Here is a 17,655-nt window from a genome sequence, read left to right as displayed (position 1 = left end):
TTATTACAGCATTCAAATTGATTTTGAAAGCACTCACTGCAGCAATTCTCCTATTGACCAAAATGCAGCTTCATTTGCTTTTTGCAGTGAAATCAACATAAGTTCTAAAAGCAAGATCGAGTTTCTTCGATATGAAAATGTATGTTCAATGGATCTTGCAAAGAATAATGAAGATACTGTATTGGATGGTTGATTGTTTCGTTTTATTGTTTTTTTTTTTTTTTTCCTCTGAAATAAAGTTAGTACCGGCGATTGTTGATGATGTTACTGTACAACAACAGACGATCATGTATCACAGAGTCGTGCAACCACTATTAAATGTGTCTTGTCTTTGACATTTGCATCAGAACAAGATCCAACACAGTCATAGTGAATCTGCAGTGGATCTATCCTATGGTTCTGGCTCTCTATTGCAAGTACCACGCACACAGCCGTTCAACAGCAATCCAACCGGCTGAGCCATCCGCAGCAGTACATGTGTTTCTATTCCTGACAGATTCAAGGCAGAATAACCACTTTAGGTTTAATGCTGTTGCACCGGCATATTAAATCAATTCGGTATGCCGAAACTGTTCAGCAACCTTGTGAAATGCCATATCATTAATTTCATACAGCGTCAAAGAGTTGTTTTTTTTTCTGGGGAGAGGGGACGATCCACCAATGGATATTTTCTTTTCCATTTGCCGTACTCTTAATTAATTCTATTGTGCCTTATTCAAATTTCGCCGTTTATTAGCTTATACGGTTGATCCAAATACTCGGGATCAGTCAGCACATCTTCTTGATTTCAGACATCCGGTTTCTGACGAATTATCGGAAAGAAGCAGTATCTGATTTCATATTTCTCAGTGACCGTCTTCACCAGAAACGCGATTCGTAATGACGACAACGAATGCAGGATCGGATCATGGAAGCGATGCTGAGACACGCAAGATTGAGCCTCAACGACATGACTCGGATATGAAGGACCGGTATGAAGTGCCAAATTTGACGTGCGATCACGGTCAGCCATCAAAGAAGGCTTTACCAGCACCCACCGCCAGAAAAAGCCATTCAATGACGGACGTTTATAATGTACCGCCATCGACCTTGCTTTCACTATTTTCGCGCAAGAAAGTTGCGTTAAACAATTATTTAGGCACCACGACATGGACTTCGTTACTGGCTTCGCCCAACCAAGCGTGTGCTCACGAGTTTTCAAGGATAAATGACTGTCCTGCAGGTCATTTTTGCGATGCGACGATTCAAACGTGTGTACCGCAGCATGGGCTCGGTGAACAATGCACACAAAGCTTAGAATGCGCGTCGCATTATTGCCATCACTCTCGCTGTGCATCGCTTGATATCGATTATACCAATAACTTGAAGAGTGGCCAGATTGCCGGCATTGTGATTGGTGTGGTGGCCACTTTATTCTGCTTCCTTTACTTTCTTTTATGGTGCCAAAACAAACAAAGTCGGTTACGACTCCAACGAGCCAAGCAATTCCAGCAGTTTCATAATATTGACAGTGAGCTATACCCACGACGCAAACATGGTGCTAGTACCGGCCAATGGGGCTTTCTTTCCCAGGCTTTTCGGAAACCGGCCGGTTCCAGTGACCCCGAGAACGAAGGTATTGTTCACTCCAACGAGGTGTTAATGCCCGACACCAAGAAAAAAACGGAAGACGAACAACGATCCATCACAGACACAATCTCAACCTATAAACCCATAATGCCACAGTCCAAACCTTCAGATTCTTTTGCATCTGACGTGTACAGCAAATATCAAAACGGACAAACAGCAGCAAAGCATACGAGCATCATACCCATTGGGCAACCGCTCAAACCCACGACCGCCAATACCCCGCCAGAGATGCCCCAGCCGCTTAAAAGACAGAGTTACGACCGACAATCAACCTCCAGACATAGTATCTATAGTCAAGGGTCGTATACAATAGGGCGGCCTGTCCGGCAATCGATGGCCAGCAGTGTCTCTACGATCACTGAACGGACCCTGCATCAAGGCGGACTTTGGGACGATGGCTTGGTTTCCAGTTCAGGGTCCGATCGGCATTACTCACGCTATTCTTATCAGAGCCAACAGCATTCGGTGTGTGCGTACGACGATTGGAGCTATCATGAAGGTCCTATATCGCTTTCTTCTTACACGAGCGATCATGATTTAGCATCCATAGCCAGAAATTCCATCGCTTCGGCAATTACATACCATCAAAAAAGGTACTAAAATCCAATAAAAAGAAAACTCGTTCACATCATCAGTCAAGTTGCACAAGAGGTGACGAAAAAAGAGAAACCCAAAGCAACCAAAACCTAGCACCGAATGAACATGGATACACGGAACACCGTCCGGTGTTTTTCGCTACTTTGGGAGCGAACGCCGAAAAAAACAAAGGAAAAAGCCATTTTGGCAAACGCTCTTTTCTGTTGTCTATTATACGGACGTGGCTTTGCTGAACTATTCAAGCTTTTCTTATTGACTTGTTACTTTTTTCTTTTTCTGTGTTGCCTCGTCATTTCTCGTTTATCGTTTCCATTTCTTCATATACTTCATGAGCGATAGCAATTCCACTTCTAATCCGTTCGGTGGCAATCCGTCTGAAGCGCAAGGAGGGCTTTACAAGGCGATAGGTGTCACCTTAGCTGTAGCAAGCGGTAGCGTTGGAAACATTGACTAGAGACCTATTTTCAACATACTGATATAATATGACGTCTGTAGGGTTGTTTATTGGCAGTAGTTTCGTGTTCAAAAAAAAAGGTTTATTACAGTCCATCGAGCGTTCTGGTAAGTCAGCGTATTCACCGAAAGAAAGGGCAAAATGTATTTTTTGCATAGAGATTAAATACTGGTTTCTACTTCGAAAAGGTGGCATAGCTGGTGAAGGTTACAGTTACCTTAAATCGGCGATGTGGTGGCTCGGCATGATACTCAGTAAGATTGATGAATAAGATCCCGCAACCACATATAAACTGCGCCATAATAATAACGGGCACTATTTTCCTTACTAGTGGTCGTTGGGGAGCTATGCAACTTTGTAGCTTATGCTTTCACGCAAGCCATCTTGATCACACCTTTGGGCGCATTAAGCGTCGTTATCAGGTATGAATATGGCACCGTCGGATTTTGAAACGTTTTCTTTTTTGTTTTGACGATCTACAAATACGGCAGCGCGATATTGTCCTCCATTTTTCTCAAGGAAAAACTTAATTTTCAAGGCAAAGTCGGTTGCCTGCAATGTATTGTTGGGGCTGTGGTTATTGTGCTGCATGCACCGGAGCAAAGTGCTTCAGATACTTCGATTGACACATTTCAGCATCTGGTTCTTTCCGTTGGTAAGACTCCCGACCGTTTTTGTTTTCATTATCCTGTTATGTGTATGGTTCCGTTCAAGTCGATCTGGTCGCTTATGTAATTGTCTAGGTTTCCTGGTCTATGCAGGAATAGTTACGCTTATATCACTGGCGCTTGTGCTGTATTGTGGGCCGCGATGGGGCAAAACGAATATGCTCGTATACATTTCTATCTGTTCGCTGATTGGCTCGTTATCGGTTGTATTCACCCAGGGCCTGGGATCCGCCATTGTTCACTCGATCACGATCAGCAATCAATTTACCCACTGGTTCATTTACCTTGTGATTGCTATTGTCGTTGTTACTCTCATTATTGAAATCGTTTATCTCAACAAGGCGTTGAACCTATTCAACACGGCTTTGGTGACGCCCACTTACTACGTTATATTCACGACGTTGACCATTGTCAGTGCTTCGGTGCTTTATCAGGGATTCGATGCTTCCGGTGCTGATATCGCCACATGCGTTCTTGGATTTATATCGATCTGCTCAGGTATAGCGCTTCTCCATCAAAGCAAGAGTGCACCACCATCCAATGAGAACGTCTCCCTGGGCAAAAAGAAATCCATCCTGCGCATGTTTGATGTGGAAAAGCAAGTGACCCCGCTCGATGAGAAAACAGAGATTGAAGATGAAGGCATCGGTATTGATAAACCTGGTTTGGCTGAATTGTTCCCCGCGCCTTTCACAGGCATTGGCAGATATGCCAGTACGACCAAGAATCGAAGCCGAACAATGTCAGGTTGCTTGCCAACTAGATCACGCACATCTCCGTTGGACGATTTCACAACACCCCATTCAGATACTCCGGACACAGATTTTTACAACGCAGAGGAAAATGTCAAAGAGAGTTTAACATTGGCACAGCCCTCTTCACCATCCAGCCTTGAACCTCTGACTGTCCCCAAATCACGCCAAGGTAAACTGAAATAGAACGATGGCGTTACCAAGCATATTACTTACCAAACGTTCATTATTTTTGATAACAGATGCTGATCACCGAGCCTTTTCGAGCAGTAAAAGTTACAGCCAACCATTACTTCAGTACGAATCAGGCACGTTTGGTCGCCAAGTCACCGATACTTCACCAAATACTCCTGTGACCGATGGTCACAGACCCAAACCATCCAATAGTTACTCGCGGCGGACCCAGCATGATCTCAGCCTATTCAGCTCGTACAGAATGGGTCTAATGGATGAAGATGCTGATGACAAAGAAAGCCTCGTCAAGCATGCTTAGATCGAATGATGTCTTTTCTAGATTATTTGTATTATATTTGCTATATATTTGTATTCTGTATTATTGGTTCACTAAATAGGTGCTCTTCTATGAATGTTAAAGTTGACCCTAGTTGTCACGTCGAATCTCACATATATACCGCTATCTATACACAAAGGAACCATAAAATAAGATGTCGGTTCATCTGATATCACAAAAGACCAGGCTGTGTTTATGTGTGTTCTTGCTCACGTTGGCAGCATTAGTCAGTTGGAACACGAAATTGGAGCGGAACCGGGGTTTTGCTTGTCCAGTATACGTCGTTTACTGGTGGAATAGGGTCGTACAACGACTGGGGACTTGGACATAAAAATCATAACTGATTGGTTGATGATTTGAAATGGAAGCCCACACGACCATGTCCTTTTTTTTTTTTTTTTTTTTTTTTTTAATTCGACTTTCCGACCTTTTTTTCTTTTTTGTGGAGTTTCCAGATCTAGTCCTGTCACCTTTTTCTTTACGATTTCATAGAATTTCTAGATTTATGTTGTCACTCCTCCCAGTCGTACAACAGCTTGATTGTTTATCCATTAAATGTATGGTATGATCATCATTCAACGACTTGTTACACCAATATAAATCGAACCATGTCATCTTATCAGATCAATCTTTAATCATCAGAAAAACTCAAGCATGCCTGATGAAAATAGTGCTCATCATGTAGCGGTCAAGATCGTAGAATGAATCCAATGAAAATATATGAATCAATCGCCGATCCGCGGTATGCATCTGTGTGTTCTAGCGTTTCTTTACAATGAAAGATCCAGGACATTTATGGAGAAAGATATACCCTTGAACAAAATATGACAACTTATGATCTTACTTTGTTACGGTCAGTCGACATTTTTGGTCGTATTTGAGGCGCATTGGATACTACCTAGGTGTTCCATACTTTACTTTTTCTCCTCTTTTGTATACTTCGATTTTATTTTTCCCTTTTGGGGCGGGAATGCGATCTTTTGAGATAACGCTCCATGTGGCGCTGTTTAAGGATGTACAATGTGCGTCCATGGCGTGCATACAAATGTTGACAATCAGATGTCCGTTTCCCCAGCCCTGGAATATAAACTCAGTTCACCGGTGGCACCAGTTGCCTAATTCAACAATACATTTGAAATCATCAGATCCTCGGGAATGCACCATGTTCGCCTGTCCAACGTATCTTAAGTACAGAAAAAGGAAAAAATGAGAATTGAATGGAAATATGTTATCTGATCCTTTTCAAAGTTAAAAAAAAAAAAAACGAATAAGGTGTAATTTTATTTTTAGTGTATTGGGATAAAATTTCTCAACACAAGTAGTATGCTAGTTATTATTGTAATTAAGCTTTGATATTCATAACTTCGTCTATAACTTCTTCCTTCTTATCGCCCTCGCGGTTGACTTGAATAGCACCCTGGCTGTCAACGTAGTTCTTGGCATTTTCAAGTGCAGCATCACCGTCGTCCCATTCACCGGCTTCGGCTCGACGGATGGCAGCGCGCTGGTCCTTGAAATAAATGTAGACGAGTGACAAAGCAACAAAAAGCCAATAAAGACAATAACTGATAATAGTACCAATTGTGGCAGTGTTGTTCCAACCCAAAATGGAGTTGAACACTTGACTAAAAAAAAAAATGGTGTCAGATTTTTCCCTTTTGGGCAGCTTAGTACCAAATATGACACTTACTATCCACCGGTGGCACTTGTCTTTTCTTCAGGGTTACCCCAGGACACATGCCAAACTGTAGAACATCATGATCAGTCATACAAGGAAAAAGAGATCAAGTGAGTAATGAAAAATATTACCAGCTGTGGTGACCTTGTAAGGAATGACGTCGCCACCTTCTTCTGCGGCTTCACCGCCAATGACCTTGTTCCATTCGTACTGTTCAAAGAAACCAACGGCTTTGGCCATCAGACCAGCAGCCACAAGGTACAAGATGACCGTGGAAATAATGAAGAACCAACGTAATCTGAGCATGGAACCACCACGGTAAAGGATGTAACCCACAAGAGCACCACAGATGAGACCCATAATAACAGGGATGGGAATGGCTTTGGCTTGAACGTTAAGTGATACCTAGAAAGTAAACGCGTTGGATGATAAGGAACACGTCGTGTAATGACCATCCACGGTGACATTTTTGCGCTACTTACACCACCAACAAAGACGACAGCTTCCAAACCTTCTCTGAGAACGGTCATAAAGGGAAGAATGAAGAAAGCATAGCGTTGCATCTTGAGCTTCCACGATGACTTTTCTTTACTGTCTTTTTCCATGGCTTTGGCCAATTTGACCTTCCACTTTTCTTGCATTCGTTCGGTTTTCAGCATGGCGATGCCCATAGCAGTGATCATGATGGTAGCGACGAGGGAAAAGATACCTTCCCAAAGATCTTCGGATTCACCCCACACGTCGCGAATAACCGTGTACCAGACAGCAATGAAAGCCGCACCAATGCAAAGGCAGATGAAGAGTCCTACCGCTGAGCCGATCCAGACTTGGTTGCGGAGACGCTTATAGATAGGCGAGCTGGTTTCAAACATCTTTTGCAAGAATGACAGCAACACGGACACGATGATGGCAGCTTCACATGTTTCACGGAAAATGATGAAGAAAATTGGCACGTCAAACAAGTCTTGACCCATGATGAAGAAAAAGGTTCAGACAAAGAACGAATGAAGAAAGAACAGCAACGGAAAAAAAAAAGACAAGTTGAATTGAAAGTATAAAAAAAAAAAAGACGGATCAAATTTTTTTTTTTAAACCAGCATGTATTTTGGTCAGTAAAAAGATGCGTTCCTGATCTATGAATGGTGATGATTGTGTACGTGTACCTTGTCGATCACCCAGCCAAACGTACCCCGACAAAAAATTCAAAGTCGAGTCAGCCAATTATCTGATGGAAACGGCGGTGTTTATCTGATGAAAAAAAATCTAGATCATAGGTTACACCATCAAAACACAGCCTTTTTTCCCTAATTTGACAAGGACCTGGACTTTGTACTACACGACACCTAGCATTGCACCAACTAGAGATCATGTCAACGTTACAATAAAGATTGACAAAGATAAAATGACCATATTTCTTTTTTTCCGATCCACGGCCATCCAGCGGATCAGATTACAAACTGCACGACTCGGTACCACCTCCAGTCCCATCATCTTCTTTTTAGGAAAAACGAATCGACAAATTATTTTTCCTTATATTTAATTTTTTTTTGCTTGCCTTGTTTATTTTTCTTATCTTTCTTTTCATCAAGGTCCAGGTGATCCTCTGCTAATATTTCTTTCCTGATGCGATCGTTGGGAACAGTACTTCTTGGTTTGGCCTCGATCGGTTTGGCTCAAGCCGCTCGCGTGGTGTATGACTGGAACATCACCTACACGACGGCGAATCCCGATGGTCTCTTTGAACGACGCGTCGTTGGCGTCAACGGGAAATGGCCGTAAGTACCTTAAACCTCAAAGAAAAAAAGGCACAAGAGAATATTAACTTGGCTTTGTATTTTAACAGTCCACCCCCTGTGGAAGCCACCCTCGGCGATACTTTGGTGATCAATGTGCACAATAGCTTGGATGAGCCTACCGCTCTCCACGCGCACGGCATGTTCCAAAATAACACTGGCTGGATGGATGGTCCCTCCATGGTCACTCAATGGTAGGTGTTCCTGAACCTGTTTCATTTTCAGATCTTGTGTGAATTGACATGTATTTTGCATGCTCCTGTTAGTCCCATCCCTCCAGGTTATGATTTTACCTATGAGTTCGATATTGTTCAACATGGCAGCTACTGGATTCACAGTCATTACATGGTAAGTCATCGAATCGGCCCATGTCAACCCTGAACTATCATCTCATCCGTCTTTGGTAGGGTCAATACATGGATGGTCTTCGTACTCCTTTCATTCTTCACAGCAAAAACGAAACATACAAGTATGATTATGACGTTACCCTTCCTCTTGAAGGTTTGTTTCAAGATTTTCTCTTTTGATTTATGCTTTTTTGCCTTTCACGGTAATTTTCTCATTCATATTTGTCTTTCCCTATTTGGCGTTATTTTTCTTTTTCATCACAGATTGGTACCACGGCCAAAGTCATGATAACCTCGCTACTTTCTTGAACGTATACAACCCTACCGGTGCTGAACCTGTCCCAGGTACGTACTTCTGCAAACATGCTTCATTCGAGAACGTGAATGTTTATTCTTTGTTTCACAGAGTCCGGTTTTATGATGCACAGCGTCAACTCAAGCCTTAACTTTGTCCCTGGCAAGACTTATCGCCTTCGTCTTATCAACATGTCTGGTTTCTCCATGTTTTACTTCAGCATTGATGGTCACGACCTTGATATCATTGAAGTCGATGGCGTACGTATACTGACTATTGCCATGGTGGCGAACTTTTTTTTGTCTCGTTTACACTTACACATGTTTTCCTATGACAGATTGAAACGAAGCGCAAGACCGTCAAGAGCGTTTACTTGACCGCTGCCCAGCGTGTGTCCGTTTTGGTGACAGCCAAGAACACGACCGACTTCAACTACTACATGCATGCTGACATGAACATTGATATGTTTGACCAGTTGCCTCCCGCTTTGAAGACCAGTAAGTTTGCCCACCGAATGGCAATTATGGAAATTAAAAAAAATTTGAAACTCATTTCTTGTCGCTGTTTAGATTTGACGGCGCCCATTTATTATGATGCTTCCCACAGCAAGTTTGCTCCCAGCGAAGATATTGGCATGGCCAGTGATTTCGACGACCTTGACCTTCCTCCTGTGTTGGTTGAGGCCGCCGTTGAGCCTGATCATCAAGTGAACTTGACCATTGACTTCCAAGTCACCACGGATGGTATCAATCGCGGCATGTTCAACGGCTTACCTTATCTTTTGCCCAAGGTGCCTACTTTGAACACTATGCTTAGTCAAGGTGAACACGCTTTGAGCACCGAAGTGTATGGTCCCCAAACCATTGCCCACGTCCTCAAGCATCTTGATATGGTCGAAGTTGTCTTGAACAACTTGGATGCCGGTGCCCATCCTTGTAAGTCGTGTGTGACGTTATTAAATCTTGTTGCTTTTTTTACTGACGATCACCATTTTTTGGCCTCTAGTCCATTTGCACGGTCACGTTTTCCAGATTGTAGCTCGTGGTCCAGGTGTTTATACTGGTAACCGCAGCCAGGCAGTGTGGTCCCTGGATAATCCTACCCGTCGTGACACCGTGCAAGTCCCTGCCGAAAGTTTTACCATTATCCGGTTCCGCGCCGATAACCCCGGTGTCTGGATTTTCCACTGTCACATTGAATGGCATTTGGAATCCGGTTTAGCCGCCACCTTTATCGAAGCGCCCGATGTCGCTCAGCAACGTATGAAGCTGCCTCAATCCTTCAAAGATCTGTGTGCTGCCAGCAATATCCCGGCTGAAGCCAATGCGGCCGGAAAGCAAGGCTTGGATCTCAAGGGAGCCCCCAGTGGCATCGAATTGATTCCTGATGCCTTTACCGCCAAAGGAAAAGGTGCCCTGGCGGCTTGTGTTATCGCTGCTCTTATTGGTATGGCTTCCATTGTCTGGTTTGCTTTTGCTGATCCGGAAAAGAAGGCTCGCAATATTATGGCGGCTAAACAGCAACAATCTTAAATTGGGTCAATCATGAATGTATGCTTGTACCTTTTGGTTTTATTAATTCTTTTTTCTTGTTCATCTGCTTCCCACTTTTAGACTCTTAATTTTATACTCCATAATTTTTTTTCGTTATAGCTTCATCAATGTTGTACTTGGAGCAAAACCAAAGTCCACGCAATATTACATAAAGCAACTCTCATTTTGTTATCTTTTTTCTTCGTCTTTTTGAATATAATTATTCATTTTATTTAGTCTGTATTTGGCTTGTATATACTATCCGTCATGTAGCGAATTCTCATGTTCAGTCTTCACACGACTGGAACTTGCATTGAAAAAGACGAAGCAGTGAAAAAGACGAATCGGCGAATTAGCGCATTACATATCCCACCGTATGACTGTAGTTCACAGCAAAAAATGCTGGGCATAAACTTGTTACAGCTTGCATAAGCACCAGGGACATCAATAGGCCTCTTGTACACCAAATGGATGCAAACAGCAGCGAGTGATTTTTCGTCGTTAAACATTTAGGCGGAAAATCAGTAAGGGTCATCTCTTGCGTGAACCGGTTACTTTGGTCATTCCGCGGAAAGGATCCTCACATCATGCGTTTCCATTCAGAAAAAAGCTAAAAAAAAGGGAAGGCCGTTCTTTATGGAACCATGTTACCATGACAGCACAGGGTTAATTGACAGTGAACTGCACATGGTAGCCGGCATTGACATAGACGGAAATACAGGCCATAATCTATTCCTGGAAAGGGTATTCATCAATGAAAAGGAAGATGTGGAAGGTTTTTGCGTGATAACAATGAAGAGACGGATACATTGGGAATTTTTCCATTTCATCCGCAGTTGGTGGTTATTGGTTACAGAGTGACCGAGGTTTCACATGCATGGAAGCCAACAATGAAGGAAAAAAAAAGGGTCGAAAAAGGGTCCACTTCTCACGCCTCCGCTGTTAATGCAGATCATCACCTGACTAAATGGTCTCTGTTGTCTCGTTGGTTTGTCTGCTTGCTATTTTGCCCACAGCTTACACCTATTAGGTAATATCATGGATAAGGTGCAGCCACATTGTTGCTATCATGACAATCAATAGTATCACCAGAGGAACAATCGTAAACGGATTTCCAGTGTCTTTGTAAAGACCGATAATGAGTGCCCAACGCATGTAGAAAAAACGCTGGGCATCTGCCAATGGATGGTATGACGCTCCAAAGGAGAGGGCATAAGCGGATATTGAAATCATTTGAGGGTGGGATTATTTTACAGCAGCGATGGTTATGTAAGCTTCTGGGAATTTTTTATTTTATTTTGGGTCGGGGATTTGGGGGGGGGAAAACCTAAAGTTTTCCCTTTGTGCGGCTATACGATGGAAACCATGCCACGTTAAATGTTTCAAAAAAAAAAGTGCAACCAAGAAAGGTTTGGAGTCTCTCAGGTTTTGCTTATGAAATCCAATCGCATGGTGTGTTCTTTCCCCACAGCACGAGTATTTCACTCATGTATTTGCAGGTCAGCTTGTGGTACGACGTCGCCTCTCCCACATGACCGCCCGTAGCCCTCTTCTTTTCCGCCCTCCTCTCAGTCAGGCTTTTGACGAACCCAAAAAGGTGAACCACATGGGGATGAGTGCAACTATGGTATTTGCTCATCAAGCTAACGGGGGAAATTGGTCACAAGGCGAGGAAATAAAAAAAGAGGCAACAAGTAAAAAAAGAGACGAGACATTTTCCTTTTTCGCCTGTAGTGTGAATAAATGGGTGGGTGAAAACGGGACATGCCGTAACCCGAATGAGACCTACCAACCATCAATGGATGATCATGAGACATATAATGAATACCGGAAATCGGACGATGAGGAAATAATCCAATGAATGATGGGCTCAAAGGAAAAAAAAGAAAAAAAAAGGGTTCAAGGCAAGGGTCCACAAAGGGAAGTGGATGGTTTGAAATGCCGCTCAATTTTCTTTTTCTCTGGGACGATTTCCCCGACTGAAAAAAATAACCAGAGCGATTTCCATTGGACCGAAACCGTTTGGGTGATTTTTTTAGGCTGAACGAACGGTTACGATATAAAATAAGAGACATTTACGCACCGGTTCTCCCTTTTGACCCTTGTTTTTTCCTTTTTACTTTCCTTTCCTTACCGACAACCCACATTCTTTTTTAAACTTCTTCAGTCATGTCCGCCGCCGCTGACGCTCTTTTCAAAGATATTGAGAGCCAATTTTTGCTCACCAGAGATCAACTGGCTCCCATCATCAAGGGATTCATTGAAGAATTTAAGCACGGTCTCAAAACCCCTTCCAAGGGTCTCGCCACCATGATTCCCTCTTTTGTGACCAAATTGCCCAACGGTAATGAAACCGGTACTTTCTTGTCCATGGACTTGGGTGGTACCAATCTCCGTGTGTCTGCCGTGCAACTCCAGGGGGATGGCCGTGTCGACGTTCTCGAAGTCAAGCGTGCTGCCACCACCGAGCTCAAGACTGGCAAGGGTTCCGTCTTCTTTGACTGGATCGCCGACACTGTGGAAGAACTCATCACCAAGAAGGCTCGTCACTTGTTCTCCGAAGAAGAAGTTTCCGCCAAAAAGACCCTTAACCTTGGTGTCTGCTGGAGTTTCCCCGTAGAGTAAGTTATATCCAGATATGCTAGCCCAATATTTTCTGTCGTGATATTGAGGCCGAGAACGTTTCCAATGCTAACCTTGTCAATGTTTATAGTCAAACTGCTGTTGATCGTGGTACCGTCCTGAGAATGGGCAAAGGCTTTACTTTGGAAGATGTTGAAGGTCATGACCTGGCTGATTTGATGCACGCTGCCTTTGAACGCAAGGTAAAGTATCTAATGAGAGAAGTAAAGGAAAAGAGAGAGAGAGAAAGTGTGTGTGTGTGTGTGTGTGTGAGAAATAATATGGCGATTGACGAATCAAATTACTCATTAATCATTGGTTGGTTTTTTGTGCCTATAGGGATTGAATGTCAAATTGAACGCCATCTTGAACGATACTGTGGGTACCCTTGTGGCTCATGCCTACTCCAACCCTCGCACCCGTATCGGTTTGATCTTCGCTACAGGCATCAATGCCGCTTACCCTGAACCTGTTGAATCCATTACGAAGCTGTCGAAGGAAAAACGTGATTCCTATCCTGCTGGTACAGAGATGCTTCTCAACACGGAAATCGACATCTTCGGTGGTGACTGGTATCTTCCCTTGACCAAGTACGACAAGATTTTGGATGACAACCATAACCAGCCCAAGTTCCAGCTTTACGAAAAGATGTTGTCCGGTGCCTACATGGGTGAACTGACTCGTCTGATCGCCCTGGACTTTATCAAAGCCGGTGCCTTGTTTGGTGGTCACATTCCCGAAGGTTTCGGTGAAGCCTGGTCTTTCCCTACCGCTAACATGAGCATGTTCGAACGTGATACCACCGTCAACCGTGAGAAGAGCATGGAAATCTTGAGCAACTACCAGTTTGTCAACTCGCCCACTTTGGAAGACATTGCCATCTTGACTCGCATCTGCCGTCTCGTGGCTACCCGTAGTGCCGCTCTTGCCTCGGTTGCCATTGCCGCCATGATTGAACAGCAAAATCTTCACAACAAGACCAACAACGATATTATCGTCGGTGTCAATGGTTCCACTTACGAATTCTATCCTTTCATGGAAGAACGTATGCACCGTGCCCTCCGCGAATGGTTTGGCGTCGAATTGTCTGACCGGATCAGACTCGAAATTGCCAGAGAAGGTGGTAGTGTCGGTGGTGCCTTGATTGCCATGTTGTGCCGCGATTAGATCGGTTCCCTTTGGGTTTCCTTTTTTTTTTTTGTGTATCATTTGTTATTTTTTTACCTTTATCTCTCCTTGTTTTGGTTTGTCTTATTTACTGTAGATAAAAAAGCAAAAAAGAAAAGCATGGATCATAGACAAAACCATGTGTGTATTTTTATACTCATCTCCATGTTTCCACCCTCAATAAATCTTTTTACCATCCTATAATTGATCCTAAACTTTTGGAGTTTGGTTGACTTTTCCGATTTCTGCTTCGATGTTGTCTGTCTTGATGTTCACTCAAGAGACGCCATACAAGAGGTCCTTCAAATCACGGATTCACAAACCCACGTTATGACTCTTCACAGATCGCTAGGGAATCTTTTGCCTTCATTGATCACCTATTTTTTTTTTTTTTTTTTTTTTTTTTTTTTTTTTTGCAGGAGCTTCTTAGCGTCAGGCCACATCGATAGGTGATGGGTGCTCAAAATTGATCTGTTATGATGACCTTTACACTTATGACAATGCAACAAAATGCAAACCACACGATTTACTCCCAAAGTATGATAAAACTGTTAGTATGGTTAGTTGTAAACTATGCGCGCGTTAGTGCGTAATGAATTTTTTTTTCTGGGTTCATGCATGAAAAGTTGGCGGGAAACGGGTTGCCAGTCACCGTTTCCGTGACTCTGAATGGCCGCTTTTTTCCCTTTTTTCCCTTTTACAAGTGTCTTTCCCCCTCCTTCACTGTCGTTTTTTCCTTTTTTTTTTCCCACCATTTCGTCATGTCGTCTCCACAAAGTCAAAATAATGTATTCAGACAGCAGCAGCATCTCTATCGATCCTCCCATTACCTTGCCAAGTCCAAGTCTCCTCCCGTATATACACCGCCCGTAGCCAGTGAAGCGTCATCCGACTGGAATAAAGGTAAGCTTTTCGTCATCCGCTGCGGTCCTCCCCTTCTGCCCCAAAACGACTCATCCGTGCCGTCATTTTTTTTTCTTAGGTCGTAAACGACGTGTCTCCGAGGATGAGGAAATGGGGGGACTCTCCAACGACCCTTCTCCACCTACGGAAGACCGCTCGCTTCTGGAAACTCGTCCCACCATTGATCGTATGCTGCACTTGACAAAACGCAATCGATTAGGCGTTCAGAAACAATTTCCCATCACAAAACTTTTAGGTAAACGGAAGATAATCTCAACCGAACTTACGCTCGTCATTGGGACACTGAATATTAAATCTTATTCTTTTTTTCTCTTTTCTTCCCAAAAGCAACGTTGAACAAGGACAAGCTGATTGAGCTCATCAATGACTTGGTGGATTCCAACCCGCATCTGCAACGTGAAATTGATGCCCATATACCACCTCCTACTACTCAGTCGGTCTCTCTTGTCATTGGCAACCTCGAGAAAAAACTTGCAGACAGCTTTCCGCTAAATAAGAACCCCCAAGGTGGAAAAGACGATTACACGTTTAATCGAGTCAAAGGCCCTCTCATGGACGTTGTGGTAAGCAAGCAAAGTGAAGCAAGGCAACCAACAGGTTGCCAAGATTCGGTTTGGATACTTATCTTCCAACTTGAACATAGAATGCATTATTGGAATATGCCGATCATTTCACCTCATCTTCGGATGAATTTCCTACTACGATCTTCTCCTACCTTCATTATGCGACATGTGTCGCCCATCGACTACCGACATGGGATAACGATGGTACGTGTATAACAAATCTGCTCTTCGAACTAAAGATTGGATTGAATGGCAATCCCTCATGATACACTTTCAAACAGCACATAACCAGATTAAGCGGGATCTTTATTCGAATCTTGTTTCTTACTGGAAAAAAGCCATTGATATCGCTGCGACAAAAGCACAGCAGGGTAAAATTTACGGTCAGCAGATGGTGACAGAATGGGCTAGACAGTAAGTGGTGTTATAAAGATTTATGTATTGAAGAGAACTTGCAGCATGCTCGCCTTAGATAATGAATGCAATTGCTTAGGTTGGCAAGTCATAATGCAGAAACGCAAGGTCTTTTTGATGACGTGATACATGCATTCACAGTTCAACTGGGATGGATCATCGGTATTGAGAAAGGCGTATCGGATCATCATTTGTTTCGCGCCGGTGGCGGATCGGATGTTTCCTCTTCCCTACGTCGGACAATGTCGCCTTCCAGTACTTACACCCCTTCCCATCACTGGTAGCTCACTGATCTTGTTCTCAGTGACTTTATACCTTTTTTGTCTGTACTGTATCCGCATGGTCTCCACACTCTTATTGCTCACCATTACTATGTAGCTTGTAAATAGAAACCACTCTTTATCCCCTTCCGCCATCTCCTCGTTTCTCACAACTGTCACTTTCCAATAATAACACTTTTTACATCTTCAAAATCTTGACAGAAAGAAGTAACAACAGTACACATGTTTAAGACTCAGGATTGATTTACCTTGTTTGTGCGCATGTTAATGACAGACACGAAATAAATAATCCTTGAGTTTTGCCTCATGTGTTGTTGTCCTACCTTTTGATCCTAGAACCAACTTACAGAATCCGTATAACGGGCAACGATCTGATTGTTTCATTATGTGTCCATAGCAAATAGCAAAACGATATCGTTCCAAATGATAAGAAAGCAAGCAAAACTCAAGCAAAATGAACATTGACTGTTCCCTCATCCCAGCATGAATGTCGGATCGTGAATCTCGGAAAAGCGAGCAGTCATGGAGAGTAAAAAAAAAAAAAATTTGTCGCCAGGAAGCCCATTGATTTGAATTAAAAAAAAAGTGCGGTATTTCCTTTGCTTTTTTGCACGCATTTTTTTTTTCTTTTTTCTTTTAAAGCATAGGTCTTATATCTATTCATGGGTGCGCCAGAAAAGTCATCCAGCGACAGTATCACTTCCTGGCTGAGTTCCAGTCGTCCTTCCTCTGACAGTCCCACCAAATCCAGAATGGCTGTCAAAGATATCTTTAAAAATCGTCCTACCCCATATACCAGTGTTACGGCAGTCAGTCCGTCGCGTTCACCGGTTGCTGCCGATCGTTCACCAGCAAGACAAGCATTACCATTCTCTCTGGGTTCACCGCGCAATATGTCATCCTTTGCATCTCGATTGTCGCGTTTCCGTTTGTCAGAATCCCCCACTTCGTCCCCCACACGGTCCATGTCCGTCGACTTGAACCGTGACGATGACGACGATCGTTCTTCTGTCGATTCCAGTTCGCCAGTGGTGACGCGAAAGCTGCGTGAGCGTAAACCGCGACAGCCGATCCAGTTTTCCGATGATTCGGACGAAGATCAAGAAGACAATGTGTTCATGGAAGCGCCGGCCGACGACGATTCTGACGATCAGGCGATCGGTCCCGCCAGGCCGCGACGTAAACGGCGACATATCGCTGACAGCGATGAGGATATGGACGATGACGATGACGATGACGAGGAGTATCAGGAATATGTAGACGATTCGACGAAAAACGAACGCGCGCATGAAGCGTCGACGGCGTGCGATAAAGCTGTGATGCTTCGCAGCATTTTCCCTCATATTAGCTTGGATGCCATCACTCGTGTTCTCAGAAGTACCAATGGCAGTGTAGTGCTTGCCAGTCAATTGCTCGCCCGCAATCCAA

The 17,655-nt window shown here is 43.5% G+C and overlaps 6 protein-coding genes across 6 annotated transcripts; 5 read left to right on the top strand and 1 right to left on the bottom strand.

The window, feature by feature from the left end:
* The first annotated feature begins 787 nt into the window (after positions 1-787).
* BYT42DRAFT_382049 (uncharacterized protein) lies at positions 788-2,335 on the top strand. The gene has a single exon (XM_051563309.1). The coding sequence runs from the start codon at positions 880-882 to the stop codon at positions 2,227-2,229; it is 1,350 nt and encodes a 449-aa protein (XP_051422428.1). The 5' UTR covers positions 788-879; the 3' UTR covers positions 2,230-2,335.
* A 219-nt stretch (positions 2,336-2,554) lies between these two features.
* On the top strand, positions 2,555-4,593 carry BYT42DRAFT_615068 (magnesium transporter NIPA-domain-containing protein; the record flags this gene model as incomplete). Its single annotated transcript, XM_051571920.1, has 7 exons — positions 2,555-2,657; positions 2,722-2,787; positions 2,869-2,934; positions 3,012-3,102; positions 3,172-3,335; positions 3,424-4,272; positions 4,343-4,593. 7 exons carry the CDS (start codon positions 2,555-2,557, stop codon positions 4,591-4,593), a joined length of 1,590 nt encoding a protein of 529 aa, XP_051422427.1.
* A 1,290-nt stretch (positions 4,594-5,883) lies between these two features.
* BYT42DRAFT_574128 (high-affinity iron permease) lies at positions 5,884-7,353 on the bottom strand. The gene is made up of 4 exons (XM_051568805.1): positions 6,772-7,353; positions 6,421-6,694; positions 6,302-6,356; positions 5,884-6,236 (listed from the first exon to the last, which is right to left on the bottom strand). Exons 1-4 carry the CDS (start codon positions 7,261-7,263, stop codon positions 5,954-5,956), a joined length of 1,104 nt encoding a protein of 367 aa, XP_051422426.1. The 5' UTR covers positions 7,264-7,353; the 3' UTR covers positions 5,884-5,953.
* Positions 7,354-7,866: 513 nt separating this feature from the next.
* BYT42DRAFT_534589 (Cupredoxin) lies at positions 7,867-10,456 on the top strand. Its single transcript, XM_051565459.1, has 9 exons — positions 7,867-8,064; positions 8,133-8,276; positions 8,349-8,430; positions 8,490-8,583; positions 8,694-8,774; positions 8,836-8,984; positions 9,062-9,221; positions 9,294-9,659; positions 9,730-10,456. Exons 1-9 carry the CDS (start codon positions 7,913-7,915, stop codon positions 10,254-10,256), a joined length of 1,755 nt encoding a protein of 584 aa, XP_051422425.1. The 5' UTR covers positions 7,867-7,912; the 3' UTR covers positions 10,257-10,456.
* A 1,969-nt stretch (positions 10,457-12,425) lies between these two features.
* Positions 12,426-14,045, top strand: BYT42DRAFT_499015 (uncharacterized protein; the record flags this gene model as incomplete). The annotated part of the gene is made up of 3 exons (XM_051564604.1): positions 12,426-12,877; positions 12,970-13,081; positions 13,218-14,045. 3 exons carry the CDS (start codon positions 12,426-12,428, stop codon positions 14,043-14,045), a joined length of 1,392 nt encoding a protein of 463 aa, XP_051422424.1.
* Positions 14,046-14,655: 610 nt separating this feature from the next.
* Positions 14,656-16,487, top strand: BYT42DRAFT_574122 (Cut8 six-helix bundle-domain-containing protein). Its single transcript, XM_051568804.1, has 6 exons — positions 14,656-14,948; positions 15,028-15,204; positions 15,297-15,532; positions 15,613-15,736; positions 15,814-15,946; positions 16,026-16,487. The coding sequence occupies exons 1-6, from the start codon at positions 14,660-14,662 to the stop codon at positions 16,228-16,230; spliced, it is 1,164 nt and encodes a 387-aa protein (XP_051422423.1). The 5' UTR covers positions 14,656-14,659; the 3' UTR covers positions 16,231-16,487.
* Positions 16,488-17,655: the final 1,168 nt, after the last annotated feature.

Source organism: Radiomyces spectabilis, assembly GCF_025331425.1.
Source record: "Radiomyces spectabilis strain NRRL 2753 chromosome Unknown BYT42scaffold_8, whole genome shotgun sequence".
In the NCBI taxonomy this organism is placed as follows: domain Eukaryota; kingdom Fungi; phylum Mucoromycota; class Mucoromycetes; order Mucorales; family Radiomycetaceae; genus Radiomyces; species Radiomyces spectabilis.
The sequence above is the reverse complement of the archived record's forward strand: the minus strand, read 5'-3'. Positions and strand labels throughout refer to the sequence as shown.